The sequence below is a fragment of the Antechinus flavipes genome, chromosome 2, assembly GCF_016432865.1.
Source record: "Antechinus flavipes isolate AdamAnt ecotype Samford, QLD, Australia chromosome 2, AdamAnt_v2, whole genome shotgun sequence".
NCBI lineage: Eukaryota > Metazoa > Chordata > Mammalia > Dasyuromorphia > Dasyuridae > Antechinus > Antechinus flavipes.
This window is the reverse complement of record NC_067399.1, coordinates 214,197,856-214,220,279: the sequence shown is the minus strand read 5'-3', so window position 1 is coordinate 214,220,279 and position 22,424 is coordinate 214,197,856. Positions and strand designations below refer to the sequence as shown.

The 22,424-nt window shown below is 37.1% G+C and overlaps 1 protein-coding gene across 1 annotated transcript in view; it reads left to right on the top strand.

The window, feature by feature from the left end:
• The window catches only part of PKD1L2 (polycystin 1 like 2), a 135,544-nt gene that overhangs the window by 79,721 nt on the left and 33,399 nt on the right, over positions 1-22,424 (top strand). The window contains exons 31-38 of the mRNA XM_051973592.1: positions 1,638-1,852; positions 3,139-3,355; positions 12,872-13,100; positions 13,926-14,130; positions 15,376-15,472; positions 19,160-19,297; positions 20,663-20,848; positions 21,580-21,907. Of these exons, the coding sequence (XP_051829552.1) occupies positions 1,638-1,852; positions 3,139-3,355; positions 12,872-13,100; positions 13,926-14,130; positions 15,376-15,472; positions 19,160-19,297; positions 20,663-20,848; positions 21,580-21,907 (1,615 nt within the window). The remainder of the gene's footprint in view (positions 1-1,637; positions 1,853-3,138; positions 3,356-12,871; positions 13,101-13,925; positions 14,131-15,375; positions 15,473-19,159; positions 19,298-20,662; positions 20,849-21,579; positions 21,908-22,424) is intronic.

The following is a 22,424-nucleotide window of genomic DNA, read 5'->3' as shown; positions in this document are numbered from 1 at the left end:
TTTATAAAAGTCTATTAACCTCTACATAGATCTCCTTACAAAAGATGGATAATTAATTCCTGAATTCTCTGCTAATTCTTTTTACGAGGCTGTACTAGGATTGTACTCCTTTTCCTGCCAATAACTTTTCTAGTCATTCTATTTTCTCATGCCATTCTGTTAGTGGCATCTAACCACTCTGCTATTCTCTTAACTGCTTCTTCCATACAATCAGAGATGATTTTAGAGGAAGATATTTGCAGTAAAAGGGCCAAAGCAGAACACAGAATAATGATGAGCAAAGGCTATTGATTGCTTAGACACTGGACTTGGGCTGACTTTTGCTTTTAACCTATCGATTCCTCATTGGACTGTTATATCTTTGAGAACAGAAATTGTTATTTAATTTCAGTTACATTTTAAGTTCCATACTATTTCTTTCCCTTTCTTCCTACCTTTTGTCACAAATGTATATAGCTACAGATAAATATATGTAACAACATACCAAGCATACTTCTATTTATCATTTTCTTTTTCTAGTGGTGGATAGTTTCTTTGTATTTTTAGTTGATATAAGAATATATAATACTTAAAATCATAGTCATTTACAGTTGTTCTTTGAACAATACTGCTTTTACCATATATAATGTTCTCTTGTTTCTGTTCATTTCACTCTATTATTTCATGCATGTCTTTCATTGTTTTTCTAAAATCAACCAGCTCAGAGGTAGCTAGGTGGCACGGTGAATAGAGCACCAGCCCTGAAGTCAGGAAGACCTGAGTTCAAATCAAATCTGGCCTCAGACACTTAACACTTCCTAGTTGTGTGATTCTGGGCAAGTCACTTAACCTCAATTGCCTCAGCAAAAAAAAAAAAAAAAAAAAAGAAAGAAAGAAAGAAAGAAAGAAAAAATCAACCAGCTTATCACTTTTTAAAGCACAGAGACATTCTATCACAATTATGTACCAATTTGTATAACCATTCTCCAATTGATGGGATCCCCTCAATTTCCATTTCTTTGCTACTACAAAGAGAGCTACTTTAAATATTTTAGAACATATAGGCTTTCCCCCCCCCCCTTTTTTTCCTTTTTCCTGATAACCTTGGGAAACAGACCTAATAGTGGTTTTGCTGGGTCAAAAGATATATGGCATTAAAAAAAATTTTTTTTTTTGAGAAAAAAATTCTAGATTAGTCTCCAAAATGGTTGTACCAATTCTCAGTTCCACCAACAGTGCATTAATGCCCCAATTTTTCCATAGCCCTTCCAACATTTGTCATTTTTCCCTTCTATCATTTTAGGCAATCTGCTAGGTATAAAATATCTCAAAGTTTCTTTAATTTGCATTTCTCTAATCAATAATGATTTAAAGCATTTTTTAATACAAGTATATATGATTTTGATTTCTTCATCAAAAAAAAATACCTCTTCAAATCCTTTGATCATTTATCAATCTGGGAATGACTCATTCTTATGAATTTGACAAAATTCTCTATATATTTGATGAGACCTTTATTCAAGAAACTATAAAATTTTCCCCCTCCAAAGACTATTTTGTTGTTGTTACATTTCTTTGTATCCCCAGTGCTTAGTACAGTACCTTCTATGTGCTTAATAAATACTTAATAATTAATTGACTTTCTTTTGACTACTCAGGTAAAATTGAATTCACTTGGCAGGAAGTGATGATTGGTTTGGAAAGCTCCCTCCTTATGTTCCCCATCAACCTACTTATTGTTCAGATCTTCCGGAACTCACGACCTTGGACACCCAAAGAGGAGAAAACTGGGAAAGGTCCTATGTCTCCCCAGCCTCCTCCCTCCCCTGAGGCTTCACAGGAAACCTTCCTCACCTCTGAAACTGTAACAAAGGCATGTTTCTCCTCTTGTATGTTCTGGGATTAAAGAGAAAAGATCCCCTCTGACTGGGATTTACTACAATTTTTCAAAGATGAATTGTTCCATGGGACAAAAAGGCTATAAATCTGACCATTAAAGGTCAACTTTTCTTATATCTTAGGCTGCTAATTACCAGTTTCTGGGCTGGTATTTCACAACTTAGTCCATATACTATAAAGAAGAATAAGAACAAGAGAACTTCCAGGCACTTCTTAAGGGAAGAAGGAAAGGAAGAAGCATTTATTGATATGTGCTAGGTTCTATGCTAACCATTTTACAAATCTCACAACAACCTTACAAGGTAGATGCTGTTACTATCCCAATTTTACAGTTGAGGAAACTGAAGGAGACAGAAGTTAAGTGTCTTGCCCAGAATCACACAGCTAGTAGTGTCCAAGGCCAAGGTTATACAAATGCTATCTAATACAGATGTACATCTGACATTAGGATACAAAAGGAGACCCAGGTAAACAAACTCTCCAGAACAAAACTAATCAGCCATGGTAAAATCTCATATCTTATCCTTCCTTCTGCTGACACAATTCCATAATATAGGCATCGGTTTAGAAACATCATCCCTGAAGCTTACCCTAGTTATGGTTTTATAAGCTCCTTATAGGCTACTTCAGGGAGTAGAAGGATTTTTAGGGCTATTGATGTCAGCTTTTGCCCTATAGATTGACTCCCTGATTCTGCTGATATGTTGCCTTGCAGGAGTCCTGTTGATACCAAACTGCTGCTGATATCCACCAGAATAAAAAAGAAAGTAAAGATACAGAGAGCACCCCCCCAAAATTTTTTCTTTTAGTTATATGCTTTTCTAGACTCTCTCCTTGTAAACATGGTAATAATTGAGGGTGAAATCTATTTTTTTGTCCCACCTATGTTAAATATAATACCTCCAGTGGTTCCAGTGTAATACAGTGGATAGAGCACTGAATGTGAAGTCAGGAAAGCCTGCATTCAAGTCTGATTTTAGACATCTAATAGTATGTGCAACACTGGACTAGCCACTTAATCTGTTTGTTTCCATTTCCTCATCTGTAAAATGATAATAGCGCCTACCTCCCAGAGTGGCTCTGAGAATCAAATGAAATAATAATCAAAAGCACTTAGCATGGTGCCTGGCACATAATAAGTGCTCTATAAATGTTAGCTCCTGTCGTCACCTCTTCTGTCACTACAAGGGCATGGGGCCATATAGGACTGACTCAGGTCCCTGTAGGAGAGCAATGTTTTTGTTTTTTCAACTTTTGTAGGATATTTGGAGAATTGTCAACTCCTTGCTTAAAACTCTGAAGATTTCATCACCTGCTTTTGGCTCAGATCTGGGGAAATCAATGGATATCAATAAACTATTGGCTTTAATGGAAGAAATCATTTGCCCACAGAACAAAGCTGGGCAGGATTTTAATGAGGAGGGCAGGAGGAAAAAGGATGTTTCCATCTTCACTTTTGGGACTGTCAACTTAAAAGGTAAGTTGTCACTGTGACCAGCTATTAGATGTGATCTCTAAATTTTTATTCTTTGTGGAAAAAAGCAGAAGTATCTCTTGTTGCTTCCCTTTCAGCTGCTGAGCAGTGGCCCAGTCTAGATATGCTGATAGTCTTCAAGGCCCCAAGCCCAATCTTGTGTCTCTTCCTTTCTTAAGATGGCCTCATATTACAATTTATTGAGTGGATTGAGGCCTTTCGATGCCCTCATTTTTCTTTCCTACCAAACCCCTCCCACACCTTCTGAAACCACACATTCACCATAGTCACAGCTTTCTTCTATGTTGCATCCACTTCCTGCAGCTTTCTTTCCACATCAGAAGAAAAATTATCCTTTATCTTTGCCAAAGCCACCTCCTTTACCTTGATTCCAGAGTCTTCATGCTCTGGGCTCTCTAGTATGTCTACTCTCCCAAGCTCGAGTTTCATACCCAATTGTTGTCTACTAGATATCTCCATTTGTGTGTTTAATGAGCTTCTCAAACTCAACAAGTCCAAAACAGACCTCATTTATCCCACTAAATCAATGCTTCCCCTCAGATTTCTTGTATAGGCTTTCTGTTGATAGCAGCATCACTCTCACCATCCAGGCTCAAAGAATTAGTCATTTCACTCCTCTCTCTTCCTTCTCCATAATAAATCAGTCATCAAAGTCTGATTTTTTCTGCCAAATGTGTCTTACATTTGTCTTCTCTTTTCTATTCCTAATGCTTTCAGGATCAAGAAGTCCAGGCTTTTATACCAATATTACCATAGCAGTTTCCAAGTTGGCCCACCTACACTTAGGCTTTCCTTTTCCATTTTATCCTGCAAAAGGCTGTTGAGCCTTAAATATCCCTTATAGCGTCACCACTTGTGTTGTGTAAGGACCAAGCAGAAAGCCTGTAAAAGGTTAAAGGGGACTGTACCATTTAAGGGGTGGGTCAATTATCTGAAAGCTCCCACAGTTATGAATCATAACAACCCTGAAGGAATTGCAAATCAGCCTTTATTGACACAAATGTTGCTGCAATAAATTCGAGGAAGAGGGAAAAGGAGAGAGGTCAGAGAATGCGACTGCCTTTCAGTCTCCTTGTATCATTATCATCCTCTCACATGAAGGGATCTATTCTGCTAGTCAGAATTAGATCGCCAGCAGCCACTGGTAGGAGGCTCCTATAACATTGTGCCACTTTCCTGCTCAAAAGCTCTCAAAAACTCCATATCTGCCATCACATTGAGATTAGAATCTTTAGTATAGGAAGTTTATCTTTTTACTCAAAGAGTGGTTGTTAATGATTCAATATCAATCTAGCAGGAGGCCTCCACTAGAGTATAATAGGGGATCTGATTGGCTCTGTGCTAAATAACAATTTTCATCAATAATTTAAAAATGAAGTTCACATGTTTATCAAATTTTCACACAAACTTGGGGAAAAAAGCTAACACAGTAGAGGATACAATCAGGATCCAAAAGTAATCTTAACAATTTGGAAGACTGAGCTGAATCTATTAAGAGAAATTTAAATAGGGGTAAATATAAATTTTAAGATTGAATTGAAAGAAAATGAACTTTTTAAGTAAAAAACTGGGGAGGCATGGTTAGACAACAATTCTGAAAAAGATCTGAAGGGTTTAGTGAACTTTAAGTTCACCATGAATCTTATCTATAGCATGGCTATAAAATCCCAAACAATTTTAATCTATAATAAGAAAGGCATAGCTTCCAGGATTTTTTTTTTTAAGCCCTTTTGAATTCTTGTTAGAACACATATGGAGTATTTTTTTTATTCTGGAAACCAGAGTTTATGAAGGAATTGATAAACTGGAATGTCCTAAGGAAGGTAACTGGGATGATTCTTAAGTCCATGTCTTATGAGGTTGAAAAACTTACATATGTTTAGTCAGGGAGAACATGAGAGCTATGCGCAAGTATCTGAAAAGCAAACATGAGGAGAAGGGAGTACTCATTCTGCTTGATCCCAATGGGCAAAACTAGGAACAGAATGACTAGAAATTGCATAGAGGCCATCTTGGGCTTGATGTCTTCACAGTCAGAGCTGTCCAAAGTTACATGGCAGTTTCTCTCTCCTGAAACCTCTTCAGGCAGAGGCTGAATGGCTACTTGCCAGACATAGTGAAAAGTATTCCTTGTTTGAGTTGAACAAAATGGTTTCTGAGGTCCCTTCACTCTCTGAAATTCTGTCATTTTTGACTAGAATGTGTCCTGAGTCATGGTTTAAAAGAAAACCAAAGTTCAGATGTCTTTAGAAAGAGTTGTTATTCTACACATGAAAAGAGAGTCAATACTTGATATTGACCCAACATTTTTATGCAATATTTTTTACTACTTACATGTTACACAATCAACAAGGAGTCTATATTTTCTTCAATACAATTTAGTTCTTGCATTTTTTATCATTAATTCTGAGATGTAGGTTGAATATACTTTTAAGTTTTTGTTTTGACAAATTCCATGTATATAATGATTACACCTTTTTATAAGATTTCCTAGATATCTAGTTTTTTAAGAATAAAAGCTGAATCAGTTCTGTCTTTATATCCCCACCATCCACTACACAACACTGCACTTATTAGATACTTAATAAATGATGATTCAATCGATGAGTCTTATTAGAAATTCTTAATGAAGGTAATATTCCCTTTCTTTCACATTGTACTTGCCAATTTCCACAATATTTTCCTATTCATTACATCATTTGATCTTCATGATATCCTTGAAAAAGTCACAGGGCAAGGACCCATTCCATAAATGAGGAGACTGAGGCCCAAGAATAGAAGTGACTTGCTTGAGGGCTGGTGTGAATAAGTGGGATTAGAAACTAGATTTTTTTTTTAAAAGAAATCAAACTATTTATTGTATACCTCTAGTAAACTCATGGAGGATACTTAAAGGAGATTTTAACATTTGCTACATGTTTAAAATTGTTAGAGCTAAATATTCTTGTTACCTAGTATGGGAAGAGGCGAGTGGGGAGGTTGGGTGGGAGTTCAGAATCCTTCTAAGCACAGGTAACAGGCCTGGGAGACCAGCTGCTGGGACTGAGATCCAAGGTGCAGGAGAAACCATCAAGTACTGAGCCCAAGTTTTTAATGCCTGTCCTAGTGTTGGCTACTAAATTACAGCTTTCTGCTTGATTTCCTTACTATGGTTCATGGGTCTGCTAGTAAGTGTTTGCCAAAAAAAAAAAAAAAAAACCCAAAACAAAAAATTTCCTCAAAAACCAAGGGCAGGACCTTCTAGTTTCAGGATACACACTGCAATATGTGTATTACTTCTGCATTTGTTGGCTTTGTCCAATAAAGACCTGTGGGGAGATCTCCTTACACATAGTAACAGTTGATTTCTCTAATGTGTATATTTCTCATTGAGGAATGCTCATATAAGAACGAGCTAGACCTTGCTTGGAAAACTGTCTCCTTTAATGATCCCATGATAGACAAAAGATATCTATGGCTAGATGGACCTTGTTTTGGTGTCTTAGAGGTATTTGTTTTGCAGGTTGTCTCTGTGTGCATGCATACTTCTCTATTCTCTGTGCTATACATATTGTTTCCATTGTCCATAGATAACATTCAGATTCAACAAATATTTATTAAATAGCTATTATTTGCAAGGTATTATACTGGGCACTGAACTACAAAAATAAATAGGATCCAGACCCTGCTCTTGAGATTACAATATAATAGAGAATGGATGAGTACATAAATAACTAGGATATTAAAGCTAGACACAGCTCATATGCTTTGAGATGTCAAGGAGGGAGGGATCGCTTTCAGCTGAGGAAGTAGGAAAAGAAAGCTTCATGGAGGACAAATGCTATTTGAGTGACATTTCTATATACCTCACTATACTCAGCTATAAAATGAGAAGTTTGTACAATTTGATTTCTTAGGACCCTTCCAACTCTAAATCCTATGATCTGACAGTAATATGAGCAAAGGCAAGAAGGCAGAAGATGGCAGAATAAACTCAGAGAACAAATTGGCCAGAATGTAGAATACAAATAAATATGTACAGCTTCTGGGAGAACATTACAACTTACAAGTTATGTTCCCTGCAAGGAAATATCTCATGCTCAAGGTACTCAATGGGTCCACATCCCCTAAAATTATAGCTCACAAGACCCCACTAATTTATTTGCCTTTAATTGCCAGTGCATACAATTAGTCCAAAGTGAAATCACATAATGAAATTGTATAACAAGAAAAATAGCAACAAAACACTTCCGTGCTACACCTAGGATGTATTCTCCAAAAAACAGAGAAATAAAAGGAAAGATTAGAATATGCATGGAAGGACCCATATGTGGAGAACATGTATAGAAAGCCACAAAATAGAAAAGCACCCATATAGGGAATATATACAGCCACTCACACCCCCGGTGCTGTTGGACCATTGATATCATATTCTGATGTCATCACACTAATCTTTCTAACCTTACAGTCTTTGATAGATACTGCTCAGACAGATATGTAATCACGGACACTGCTCTTCTGGATCCATAATCTCTGTTGGACACTATAGTATAGGCTCTGTAGGATACCCTATAGTCTCTGAAGCCTTTAGTTTCTGGTTCAGTTGACATTTTAGCTATATCAATATTCCCCTGGGAAAAAAATAATTACTAAGATTTCTTAGTTTAAAGTCCATTTTTTTCCCCTGGATCATTTGAAAAAAGAAAAAAAAATCTTTGCTTGCAATTAGCAAAAAACCTTGGGTTCTTTTGTTTCATTGATTGATTGCTTCTCAAGCATTTTTGAAATAAGACTTCTCATTTTCCCAGCAGCATATGCTCAGCCTCATATACCTCATATACCTCATACCTCATATACCAACTTCTTTAAAACAAATTACTAGGTCTTCCCAGCTGCCCTGAAACTTAGTCTTTTCTTTGGATTTCTGTTACTAGTCTAGGGGTTTGATCTTTCTCCCTTCAGTTCATGTTAAATGTTCCATATTGCTCCCAATGTTGATCTCTAAAGACTCGGTGATGTTACTTACCTAATAACCACTAAATTGTTTTGCGGTCCGGGGTTTCCTATTTTTAACTCTTAAGCATTTTTTGTTCTTCCAAGTAGGTAGGAACAAGGCAAAGGGACAAGCCAAGCCCAGGGGGCAAAATCAAAGTAGTTGCTACCTACTTATCCATGTTCTTGACCTTTTTTATATGGTAACAGCAAATAAAGGCCTAAGGGGGCTTTGCCCTAGATCATTAGACATAAAGGGAATAGAACGAAATTATGAAGAAAAAATAGGTTAGAACCAAAATGTAGTAGCTTTGAATGCTGGGATTAGGACTTCTGTAAATGGTTTCATTTCATTCAGTAAATGGTTTGTGTTTATGGAATGTATTTAAGGCTTCAACAGAACTTATTTCTTTCCTTGGGATTTGGGGTATGCTAACCTGTCCTACATAGTAATAAGTTTGAATTCCCTTTTACTTTCCCTTGGAAAGCAACTCCCTTTGCCTCTTCTGCATTTGCTTCTCTTCCAACAGAGGTCAATCTCCTGGACAGAGGACACTGCACAAGGCTGTCCAAGGCACCACTTGTCACCCAGATCTGATAGTCTGGTGCAAATAACAAATGTCCACAGAGCAAATTTGAAAATGTAATCAGTGATTCACTGGGGATAAGTCCAAAGGAACTGTTTGGAATGATTCTGATTCTGGTCATGAAGTTGGGAGACTGTGGTCAGCTTTTAGGTCAGGAAGAGTTATCTAGGCTTATTAGCAAATTCCAGAAAGAAATGAAAGGATATTGTATAGGCCATAGGACTGGTACTAGAAAGAGATCTTAGATATCATACAATTCATTTTCTAGATTGCTTGCCCAAAGTCACATAAGTAATAACAGAGCTGGGATTTGCTTAGGATTTTTAAGTCCAAATTCAGTCCTCTTAAAACTGTCATATAAATACACCAGTTTTTATATTCTACCTTTTTCATATAACTCAGTATATTAGCAGTCCTCCAGATATAAACACTCTACATGATATGACCCATAAAAACAAACGGTTTCCTCTTTTGCCTTGGTTGGTGCTCCATCTCCTTAGCAGTATAGCAAGAGCTCTTCTTCCTAACTGTTGTGAAAAGTTTGGACTCCAAATTATGGTTTTGGTCATGTGACCACCAAGAAGGAAGACATTTTCTCTGACCTCTCAAACCTCTGCAAAATAGGAATTATGTAGAAATGATAAACTACTTTCAGCTTTCTCTAAGATGTAAAGTATCAAGAATCCAAATGAGATAAAACACATAAAGAACCAATAACAAAGAAGAAAAATCCCTAACTTAATCACTCAGGACTCCCCTATCCCTTAAGCAAACTCACTTGCAACAAAAATCAACTCTACATTTCCTAGTGCCTTGGAAAACCAAGAATCAGAAGCTTGCTATGGCTAGGACAGCAGTGTGATAGTAATCTTACTTCAAAAGAGCTCAGAGAACTGAACAACAAAATAAGCAAGGCCAGCAATAAGTGTATGGCTGTGTAGCATGCTGTTAGGCCTGAGACAAAGAGCCCAGCATCCAACTGATAATTTTGACCCTTCTTTCTCTACCCCAAGTCTTTTTTTTTTTTTTTTTTTTTTGCAAAAAATATGAGTATTCTAAAATAATGAATTCCCCAGGATAGGAGAAAGTTGAGCCAGCTTTGAGGTTCATCCCTAAGGAGGAATCAGAAAGTGAGCATTATGGAGAAATAAGGAAAAAAGATTGAAATTGTCAAAGATAACAGAAGGAAGAAAATCAAAGATCTTGAACATAAGCAGATAAATTAACAGGAAGATATCCATTACAGAAGGGAATATGGCCTCCAAATCAGCTAAAAGAGCTCAAGCATATATGGATAAACATTTCAAGACAAAAGAAAATGAATCAATGCTTGATGAATAGAGGAACCTATGAATTTCCAAGAGACTATATAGAACTATATCTCCAGAGACTAAATCCCACTTTTTGCTTCCAGAGAAAAAAATCAAGTTTTTTACTGCCAAAAATCTCACTTTATGCAGTCTCTGTCCCTTTCCTTGCATTTGTGGGACTCCTTTTGAAGGGTACCATTTACTCACCATGTAACATTGAATAAGACTATTTTCTCTGTTTAAAATGGAGATTATCCCTATTCATCTCACAGGGTAGAGTGAAGAAATACCAGAATTTCAAAAAAGAAAAGACATTTAACATGACCTATACCTTAAAAAACAATCCTACTACAAAGTATCTTAAGAGTGATCCTCCAGCTCTGGCCTAAAGACCTGCATGAAGGGAAATGCAATACTTCCAAAAACTGATCTTTCTGCTTCTCCATCATTGTAATGGCTAGAAAGTTTTTCCTTAAGGCAACCACAAATTTTTCTCTTTGTGTCATCCAATCATTGATCCTTATTCTGTTCTTTCAAGCCAAAGAGAAATCTATTCCTTCTTCCATATAACTGTTCTTCAAATATTTGAAGATAGTTATCACATCATTAATGTCTCCTCCATGCTTAGTTCTAGCCTATCCCCATAGAACTTAAACTTGAACTTTAATACCACCTTGGTTACCCTCTACTGTACTCTCCAATTTATCAACATCCTTCCTAAAATGCAGTGCTTAGAAATGAATATGGTATTTCAGGCATGGTTTGAACAAGGAAGATTTGTTTCTCTGAATGTAGCCCAAGGTCGTTAATTTTATTCATTGCTATTTCATATTGTTGACATATTGAGCTTATAGTTCACTAAGATCCCCAGATCTTCATATGAACTGTTTTCTTCCCTTTCCTATATTTATGAAGTTAACTTTTTAAAAATCCAAGTATAAAGCTTTACATTTATCCCTACTAAATCTATTTTAATAAATTTAGTTTTTTATCCTACTCTGTCAAGATTTTATTTTGAATGCTGATTCTTACATTTAATGTAACATATAAATATAAAAAGACTTGAAAATTATGAAATTGTTTGGTACACATGAATTTTTTCCAAGGTCTTTCATACATATATGTATATCATATAGATATAATTATAGATTTAGACATAGATGTATGAAAAACAACATGATATAATGGATGATCTTGGAACCAAGAAGATCTGGGTTCAAGTCCTTCCTCTGACACATAATGATCTTCAGTAAGTCACTTAACTTCTCATTTACTCTAGGTAATTCTTTAAGTCCATAAGTTACAGAAAAGATGCCAACCTGAATTGGTAAGGAGAATATCCTCATCTAGAATATCAACTAAATCAGAGGTCTATTCCTTATCATAATATATGAATATGATACCTTTCAGGTTTGGTTTTTTTTTTTTTTTTGAGAAAGGAATCAGCCTTATAAAAGTCATAGGATCATAAATTTAGAAAGAATTATACAGTTTGTTAGGCTAAAGGACTTGCCTAAGGCAGTATGCTATAGTGGACAGAGTGCTGGCATCTAGAGTCTATAAAAACTCAATAGTTCCAGCACACAGGTATGTTCTTAACCTCTTAACTTCTGACTTTAGTTTCTTCATTAGTAAGTTAATTAAACTTGACAAGATGACCTCCAGAGTCCCTTCTGGCGCTGCCTCTGGCCCTATGTTGTAACAGAATTAGAATTCAAACTCATCTTCTAATTTCAAATTCCAGCTTTAAATCTATGAAAACAAGAGCATCAAGAATGCAGCTCTAGAAAACTTCAAAGAGATGCTTCTGGCCTCTGAACTTTCACATCATGGCAGTCAAGAAGTAAACCAAAAACCCAGCTTCCAGTCTGCTTAATTGTCAAAAAAGGAGCCACTCCTTCCTTACACCTCTCCTGTGTTTCTACACCACAATTGCCCTCAGTCTTCTACCCAGCCCCTCCCAGCTCACCAATGTCCATTAAAAAAACAATCTTGTTAGAGAGCTATCTACCACTAAAGCTTCTATATAGAATATCAAGGGGGCAAATTTAGCCCTAATTCTAGACCTTAAAATCAGAGAAACCCAATCCTTATGCCAAAGTAGTTAAATTGGGAAATCCATTCTATATTAACTCAAACTTATTTGAATATCTTGGACTCTTGCCTGAACTCATTTTATGCTTAACTGTTTCAACCTTTGGATAGTGATGGCTCCTACTTTGCTGATCCATATTTCTGGACTTTGAACATGTAAATTCTGGCTTTGCAATATCTTTTCCCCACCCCCAATCTTTATTATTATCTGGTGATGTTTTACCCTTTAGTTTTCTCTGATCCTTAGATTGTTTCTAGCCCCTCCTCCTTACATTACAAATTGGTCTTGCCCAATCCAGCCAACCCTGCCAATGTGTCCCCATCATGCTATAGAAAGCTCTGATTATTATCATCATTCCAGTCCTGAGGCCAAAGTTGCTGTGTACCCATGGTTTCCTATATTTAGAACTAATCCTTGATGCAGCAGAAAGTTTGGCAGATTAGGGGACAATAAGAACAGTTTCTTTTTTTATGCCAGTTTTAGCCCAAACTGTCTGTTCACCTACTGGCATGTTATTTCTCTCTTTGTTGCCCAGAGCAAACTAGAATTCCCAGAATCAAGAAGGAGATGAAGAGTTGGCTCCAGAACAGTAGCTACAGTCATTATCTCTTTATGCATCTTCAACATGTACAGAAAGAACTCGAACTTCTGGGGCCTCATGATTTCCAGGATCCTAAGAGTCATGCACAGGCAATGGTGCAGGTCCAAACCCTGAAAAGCCTTCTGGGAAACCAGGATAGTTCCCAAGAACCAGCCAGCACGAGGTAACCCTGTGTCAGGGTGATTCTGCCCTAGGAGACAGCATGAAATCTACTTCTCATCTGACCTATCCTGGGCCAGCTGTTACCTACTGCATACAGGGAGGACTTTTCAGAAGTGTTCCTGGTCACATTTACTCATATTCACCCCCTACATCTTTGCCAGTGCTACCCTCTTAGTCCTCCTGAGAAGAAGGTTTCTTAAATTCTATAACTCTCAAGTCAAAAATCTCACATTGAATCTACTAAAGTTCATTACATTTACCCAGATTCACCCCTACTTTTTCCCTTTTAACTCTCGTGAAAGGAAGATTCCAGAAAAAAAAGTATGACTTCTTTGTCTATCAGTAAGACTTCTACATCTCACTGACAACATCATCCAGAGATGCAGCCTGAGAAAAGAGCCAGTTAACCAATTCCTTTAGTCTCTTTTCCAGGAAAGAAGGCCATCCTTAATTGCCCAGATCATCTAAGCCTTCTTTTAGATATTTCAAATCTAAAGGCTTGGCCTGGATATTATAGGGCTTTTTGGAAGAGTGGTGACAGAATGTAAAATGTTCACCTCAACTCTACAGGAAGAGAGAACCTGGAAACAGATTAAAAAGAATTCTCATTCATTATGGAAACCAAATTCACTTTTAGGCCAAGGGTCTTTTAAGATGAAGATATTACCCTGAGTTTAAAAATTCCCAGAAATAGTCTTACCCAACTAATAGAGGGCCTTATTACTATCTCTAAGAACAAAGTAGAGTTTCCCCCAGAGTTAAACTATGTTGTTCCCTCCTTCATTGGTGTACTTTCACTTTTCCTCCTCTCCTTTCTCCTTCTTAGAGTCCAGTCCACAGTCTCTGCTAGCCCAAGTTTACCCTGGTGGTTTGTCCTTATTGGCTGGCTGCTTGTTGTGAGCACCAGTAGTGTTGCAGCCTTCTTCACCATGCTGTATGGGCTGCACTATGGGAAAGACAACTCCATCAAATGGCTTCTTTCCATGGCAGTCTCATTTGTGGAAAGCGTTTTTATTACCCAGCCCCTGAAGGTAATGTTCTTACTAGTCATCTAGCATGCTTCTTGTCACCTACTTGAATGGGTTTGAGTTAAGTCAGTTGCCATATGGGGTCAATGCATTTCCTAAAAAGACAGACACCATATATGCAGCATCACTGAAATGTTTCAAAGCCACCTTTTTGGTAGCACTCTCTCATGATCATTTCTCCCTGAGTCAACGAATGAATGAAAATTCAATTTTAAAATACATTGAACACCTACTAATAAGCTCTTGGATTACAAAGAGATAAATAGGAGAGTCCTTGCTTTCAAGGAGCTCACATTCTAATTAGAGAAACAAAACATATAGGAGGGTTCAGATGTAGGAAGGGAGAGCAAGATCCAAGAGTCCTTAGAGTACCCCAACAGATCAGATGGCAATGTTTCTAGGGTCTAGAAGACAAATATTAGGGCTTAGTGGATCTTAGGACTCAGTAGTAAAACAGATACTAAGACCTGGCGGTACTCCAGGTTATCAAAAAGATCGTAGCTGGTGATTCTTTATGCATCTAAGCAATCTTAAGGGGCCAAGTTTAACACATCATTGCCTCTTAACTGCAAGTGGAGTATTTTCTACTTTGTTCGCTTTAGTGTATTTCAACCAATTTAATAAATATCAATCAATTAGTAGGTATTTTAAAGTCTATTTTGTGCAAGATCCTAAAGACAAAATAATGAAAAAAGCCCCATATATCTTTTCCTCTAAGTTACATACATTCTACTGTAGGAAAATAATACATACACAGAAATATTTACTGCAAGGTAAGGAGTGAGAGAATCAAAGGATAAATCCAGACAGAATCATCTAGGAAAATTTGAGGAAAGAGAGGTCATTTTCAGCTGTGAATATTAGTACTCTCCTTCATAAAGAAGGTAGCTTCTGATCTGAGACTTGAAGGAATAAAAGAAGTTATTTTAAGAAATGCAGGATAAAATAGTTAAGCTATTGTACTCCAGTTCACATGAAGAGAATATGAAGATTGCCCACAGTAGTGGAAATGTGTGTCTCCTTCATATCAGAGACATTGGACAGGAGGAGATGAGATTTGAAGTCAGTGACTGGGCTAGAGTAGGCAAAATTGCCCTGTGAGTCTTAGTGTTTATAGGTGATGGTTCTAAGTTGAGTATCCTCAAGGACAGACAGTTTTGTTTTTGCCTTTTTATCCCTAGCACCTAGAGTTAGTCCATGATATACAGATTTTTTTATTAATTCTTATTGAATCAAATTGAATTTCAGGTACTGGGATTTGCTGCCTTTTTTGCCCTGGTCTTGAAAAAAGTCGATCAAGAGGAAGACTATATAGCACCTATAGCTGAACATCTATGTGGCCCAGGTACTTAATGGGAGGAGAGTGGAAATTCTCCTGGGTATAACCCTTATTCTATAGTTTTCAGGGATTTTGCCTCCCCACTTCTGGAGCTAAAATCATCTTCTGGCCAACCTGAGCTTCAATTAACTACTATATGGTTAGACTCAGATCACATATGTAAAACCTCAAAGGTCACCCAGTCCAATCCATTTTACAGATGAGGGAACTGAGGCGCAGTTAAGTTAATGTGTGTTAAGGTCATAACAGTGAAGTCCTCTTGACTTCAAACCCAGTTCTTTTCTCATTTATTCTATTTAGTTCCAGAGAATAGAATTAGAAGCAGCAAGTGTGAGTTGTAGAGAGGTAGATTTAGGCTCTATGTTGTTGGTAAATTCTTTTTCCAGTCAGGTCTGACTCTCAGTGGGTTTTCTTAGCAAAAATACTGGAGTGGTTTGTCCTTTCCTTCTTAAGCTCATTTTACATATGAGGAAACTGAGGCAAACAGGGTTAAGTGACTTGCTCAGGGTCACACATCTGTGAGGCTTTGATTTGAACCCATGAAAATGAGTTTTTTTTTTAATGCTAAATCCTATATATATATATATATATATATACACACACACACACACACATATTTATACAGTTATCTTGCTGCACAAGAAAAATTAGATCAAGAAGGAAGAAAAAAAAAAAAGCTGCAAAAGAAAACAAAATTCAAGCAAACAACAGAGAGAGTGAGAATGCTATGTTGTGATCCACGCTCAGTTCCCACAGGCCTCTCTCTGGGTATAGATGGCTCTCTTCATCACTGAGCAAGTGGAACTGGTTTGAATCATCTCATTGTTGAAGAAAGCCACGTCCTTCAGAATTGATCATTGTATAATCTTATTGTTGCCATGTATAATTCTGCTGGTTCAACTCATTTCATTTAGCATAAGTTCATGTAAGTCTCTCCAGGCGTCTCTTAAATTATCCTTCTGGTTGTTCATGAAAATGGGTCTTTCTAATTCTAAGCCCACTGCTCTATCCATTATATCACCTAGCTCCCCTCTTTTGTAACATTTATTTATTTATGAATATTTTCCCCCAGTTACATTCAAAACAAATTTTTCTTTTTATATTTGTTTTTAAAATTTTTGAGTTCTAGGTATTCTCTCTTATCCCCACTCACAATTACGAAACCACATGAGAAGTTATTTAAAACATTTCCATTAAAGTCAAGTTCTAGTTCCTTTCTTAACAATTAAAACTGTTCAAAAATAGAACAAGCTATTTCAGAAAGTAGTGAGTTTGTCAATAAAGTCTTTAAGTGAAAGACTTGCATTTAAATAAAGGATATGCTACTAGCTAGATAACTTTGGGAAAGTTACATTCACCTCCTTAGGCCTCAGTTTCCTTTTGTGTAAAATGAGGGAGTTGGATTTAATTAAGTTAAGCAATAACAGATATAGTTTAGCTATTCAGTTAGTCAACAGCTTTTATCACATTTTTCAGGTTTCAGATATAAAGAAAACCCTTAAATATACTGGGGAAGGTGGCTCACCTTCAGTGGTTCTCAAACTATTTTTGGTCTTTTTACATTTTTTTTTCTTCCCCTTTTTTGGCAAGACAATTGGGGTTAAGTGACTTGCTTCAAGTGTCTGAGGTCTGATTTGAATTAAGGTCCTCCTCACTCCAGGGCCAGTGCTCTATCCACTGTACCATCTAGGTGCCCTTATGTTCTTAAGAATTTTTGAAGATCAAAAAGCTTTTGTTTATGATTCTCCTATCTATTGATGTTCACATTAAAAATTAAAAGTAATAAATCTCAAAATATGTATTCAATTCATTTAAAAATAACAGCAAGTCTGTTGCATTTTAACATAAAATATTATTGAAATATATTAGTGAGAAGAGTAGCATCATTATGATTTTGTAAATCTCTTTGAGGTCTGGCTTATTAAAAAATAGTTGGATTCTCATTTTTGCTTTTGCAGGGAATTGAGAACAGTGCTTCTGTATTCAGTCTCTTGAGATAAATTGTTTTAGTTGTGTATAAAGAAAATCCAGTCTCACACAAATATGTAGCTGAACAAAGGAGACATGTTTTAAGAGGCCAATAATGTCTCAGTATTATTATGAAAGTAGTTTTGTCTTCAAAGGCCTGCTGAAAGGATTTCAGGACAAATAGGAGTCTTCAGACAACACTTTGAAAACTGTTGGAGTAAATGTTTACCAAAGATCCTTCCTACTTTAAAGATGTAAAGATCACTAGCTCCTGTGAAACTGTTTTAGCAATGAAGGAAGAATTGTTTAGCCTCACTGTCCTGACAGTTTCCTGAAACTTCCCTGTTATTCCTGGATGGAATTCTTCTACTCCCTGAGCTAACAAATACTTCTTTGGAACTTGTAAGCTTCTCCCCCCTCAAGAAAGTGTGAGGAGGAAGGATCAGGCAGAATCATCTAGAAACCCAGTAGTTACCAAGCACTTACTGTTTCCTAGTAAAACTTGTCAACAAATACTTATTAGGCATTTAACTACGTTCTAGACATTCTAGTTTCCTGTCTCAGTAATACAGAGAAAGTTAAAAACAGTCTAGCCAGAGATACCAAAAGAAAGTGCATTATTTCTACTCTTGGATGCTTATAAGAATACATCCCAGAGAATAGGGAAAAGAGGAATTAATTTGCAATAAAAGGATTCTAGTTCAAGTTGTGGGGCTGCCACTGACTAGCTAATTAATTAACAACAAATAATAATAAATACCTTTTGACTCATTGCCTGAGTAACTAGCTGTATGGTCTTGGGCAACTCAGAGACCTTCAGCTCCTCATCAATAAAGTAAAAATCTCTGTCCTGCCTCCCTCGTAGGATCAAAGGAAAAGATAAGAAATGGCTTGGCCAGAATAGAATTATAGATATAGATATAAAAGGGGCCATGAAGATTTAGTCCAACACTTTCATTTTACAGATGTGGAAACTAAGGCCCAGGGGGATTGTGTCTTGAGCAGTGACAGAGCTGAGAGTTACTCTCAGCTATTAATTCTCAATTATTATGAGAAAATAATAATCAATCACCTAGCATTTATTAAACATCTACTATGTAACAGGCAGACCAAGTACTAAGCACTAGGGATATAATGAAAGGCAAAAAACAAAAACAAACAAAAACCTCTTCTTAAGGAAGTTTTTAATGGGGAATCTAATCTAAAGGGAAAACAGAATACAAATAAAAATGTATAAATAAGATATATATAGGAGAAATAGGGGTTAATGTCAAAAGGAAGGCACTAAGACTAAGAAGGACTGGGAAAGACTCTTTGTGGAAGGCTAGAATAGTTGAATATTGAAGTAAGTCAGGGAAGTCAAGATAAAGAGATAAAGGATAACTAAGGGAAATGCCTGGGAGTGAAGACATAGGATGATGGGTCCTGAAGAACAGTAAAGACATCATTGGATCACAGAGTATATCAAGGGGCATAAGATTGCTATAACAATCTTATTGAATCTTATATTCATAGAGACAGATATTTTTAAAAAACCTGGTCATTTTGCACTCCTTCCCTTCTAGACCCCAATCTCAATACCCCACTTCCTGCCACCTGCAGGTGTGGGTTTGAGAGCCCACCAACATTTCTCTTTTCTTATAGATGAAAGAAATTCTTGTGGGTCACATATGTCTGATACCAGGAGAAAAGTTGTCAGGGTGCCATTGTCTTTTGCATTGACAGATTCAGATGTTTTCTTCCGAGCCCGTAGGGACAGTCAAAGAGGCATCTACCAACCACCTCTTGATGCTGATGTCAAAAAGATGAAGAAAAATCGCCTCAAAGAGCAGAAAGCTTTTGCCTTAATTCGAGAAATATTAGGTAAGGTCTCTCCTTAGCTGATTTCCTTTTTCATTTGTTCCCCAATCAGGGTCAACTCTTCCCTCCAATCTCAAAGCCCATCCAGGAGAAGAATTGTAGTAGTGGGGATGGAAAAGAGGGGAAGGATAGTAGAGACATTATGAAGAAAAAATCAATAAGATTTGATCACTGTTGGGAGGATTAGGGAGGGATGAATCACAGATTCAATTAAATTGAATCAATATTTATTAATTATTTTCTATTCATGTAGGTTCTTGTGTTCAGTGCTGGGGATTTAGCTAGATATAACACCAGCTCTGTTCTCAAGGAACTTGATCTAATAGAGGAAAAGGCATGTGCACAAATAAATGTAATACAGAAAAGTAGATGAGTGCTTGATTACTTTCATTTGTCACAAGAATCTTGTTTTTCTTTTTTGTTTATTTATTTATTTTTAAATAACTTTTTATTGACAGAGCCCATGCCAGGGTAATTTTTTACAGCATTATCCCTTGCACTCACTTCTGTTCCGATTTTTCCCCTCCCTCCCTCCACCTCCTCCCCCAGATGGCAAGCAATCCTTTACATGTTAAATGGGTTACAGTGTATTCTAGATACAATATATGTGTGCAGAACCAAACAGTTCTCTTGTTGCACAGGGAGCATTGGATTCAGAAGGTATAAATAACCTGGGAAGAAAAACAAAAATGCAAATAATTTATATTCATTTCCCAGTGTTCTTTCTTTGGGTGTAGTTGCTTCTGCCCATCTTTGATCAATTGAAACTGAATTAGCTCTCTTTATCGAAGAGATCCACTTCCGTCAGAATATATCCTCAAACAGCATCGTTGTTGAGGTATATAATGATCTTCTGGTTCTGCTCATTTCACTTAGCATCAGTTCATGTAAGTCTCACTAGTCCTCTCTGTATTCATCCTGCTGGTCATTTCTTACAGAACAATAATAAGGAATCTTGTTTTTCTTTAAAGGGAGAAAGGAGAAGAAAATTAACTTTTGTTAATTTTTGAAATGGTTTAATTTAAAAGAAAAGAAAAGAAACAGATATTGAAAATGAAATGAGCACAAAGGAAAGAAGCAAGCCAAGTGCTATGCAAAATGTAAAGGAGGAAGAGGTCAGTTTCAGTTTCAGTATAGAGTGGAGGGATGAGAGAAAGCTTCATGGAGGAGATGGCAGCTGAGCTTGACCTTAATGGCCAAAGTTTTACAGTCTAGAGAATGGTGGTACCTTTGACAGGTATAATAGTCTGGAGGGAAACATTTTGAGAGGAAAATATTCATATGAGGTCAGGCATCTCTTGGGCCATGAGAGAAGTTCATCTAGGGGGCTCACAAAGCCTTCCAACAGACCCATTTCTTCTTTTCTAGCTTACATAGGGTTCCTATGGATGCTTTTGCTGATTGCTTATGGACAAAGGGATCCCAATGCCTACTACCTCAACAGGCACCTAGAGAATAGTTTCTCTACAGGGCTACAGGGGGTGCTCAGTTTCCAAGAATTTTTTGTATGGGCCAAAACCACATTAATACGCAACTTGTACAGTTCATATCCAGGTAAAGAGAACCTTCTTTCTTCTTTGTTTTTATCTGTCCTTTTCTCCCTTCTTCACTGAAGTCCCTCTAGTCCAACCTTTTCACTTTACGGATGAAGAGATAGATTATGGTTCAGAGAGTTTGAAGGACTTGCATAAGGTGAGGTTTTAAAAACTCTATCTAATCAAATGGTTAATTTGTGATATTGAAGAAGTGCTCTAATTAAAATATCATTTGTGAAGTTCTGCCTATTTCTACCTAGATAAATGCTTTCATCAAGGATAACCTCAGTACTGATATTAGTCTCACAATTTTTTTAATAGATGGCAAAATAGACATACTGTCAATAATTATGGGTTATTCTTTTGGTCTCCTTTTGAGGGCAAACAAGAAGTCTTTTTTCTACAGCTTTGGTACTTTCCTTTGATTCTGAAACCTTGAGAATAATCAGTCCCTTACTACCCTCAGATTTATGACACTTCCAGCACAGACTCTTCTGAGCATACTTGGTTAGTAATTTTTTTCCATGTCATTTCCATTCCCTTTATAAGCATATCTAGGACTCTGACATGGAGTCTAATATGTGGTGGTTCCATTAAGATTTGGCATTAGTCCCAGTGATAAGGCAGAAAAATGAGTTACTGTCACAAGTTGGGCTCTGACAACCCAGTCTGTGGAGTGATGGGACAATACAGTCATGGACGCTACCTCTCAGTGAAAGTTACTCACATCCAGTGCACTTTTCTGTTCAGGCTTTATTACCGATGGAAACTCAAAACTGATTGGCAGTGCCCAGATCCGCCAAGTCAGAGTCCGCAATGACTCTTGTCCTGTCACTCAGGAGCTGTGGGCTTCTCTTCAGGAGTGTCATGCACCATATTCCCTGGAGGCTGAAGATATGTCTGACTATGGTGAAGGTTGGAATAGCTCTGCTTGCAATGAAAATTCCTCCCTGTCCCAGGCCTGGCAGTATCAAAGTCAGACACAGCTACGAGGCCATCCCATCTGGGGCAAACTTACAGTCTATCGGGGAGGAGGCTACGCAGTACATTTGGGAACAGATCCAAAGAACGCGTCAAGGTAAACCTACAACATTTTTACAGCTAAAAGAACTCCCAAAGAAATTCTCATCTAACACCTTTATTTTCCAAAGGAGAAAACTGAGATCCAGAGAAAGCCACGGACTTACTTATAGTCATATAGCTGGTTAGCAGCAAAACTGGGCCTAGAACTCAGGTCTTCTGAGTCATGCCCTTTTTCCATTCCATTCCACTGTTATGCTCAAGCACACTGTTGTATCCCTTTGGCATAATATTTGAGCACTTTGATGCCTTTTAGATTAGTTTAATGGCAAAACTCAATCCAAGTATGCAGACAAGAAAGAGGACCCATGTCAAGATTTCTATTGTCTCTGCCCAATCGCTATATCTTTAGTATGATGTTCATGAAGATGGCTCTGTAGCTCTCTATTAAAACAGAAGATGCAAGACATAAAATCTGATGTCTAATACACAACTACCTTAAGGCCTCTTGGTAAATGTCCAGGCTGTATTGAGGAGACTATTGGTGTTGGACCTACACTTGGCATTGTGGTCTC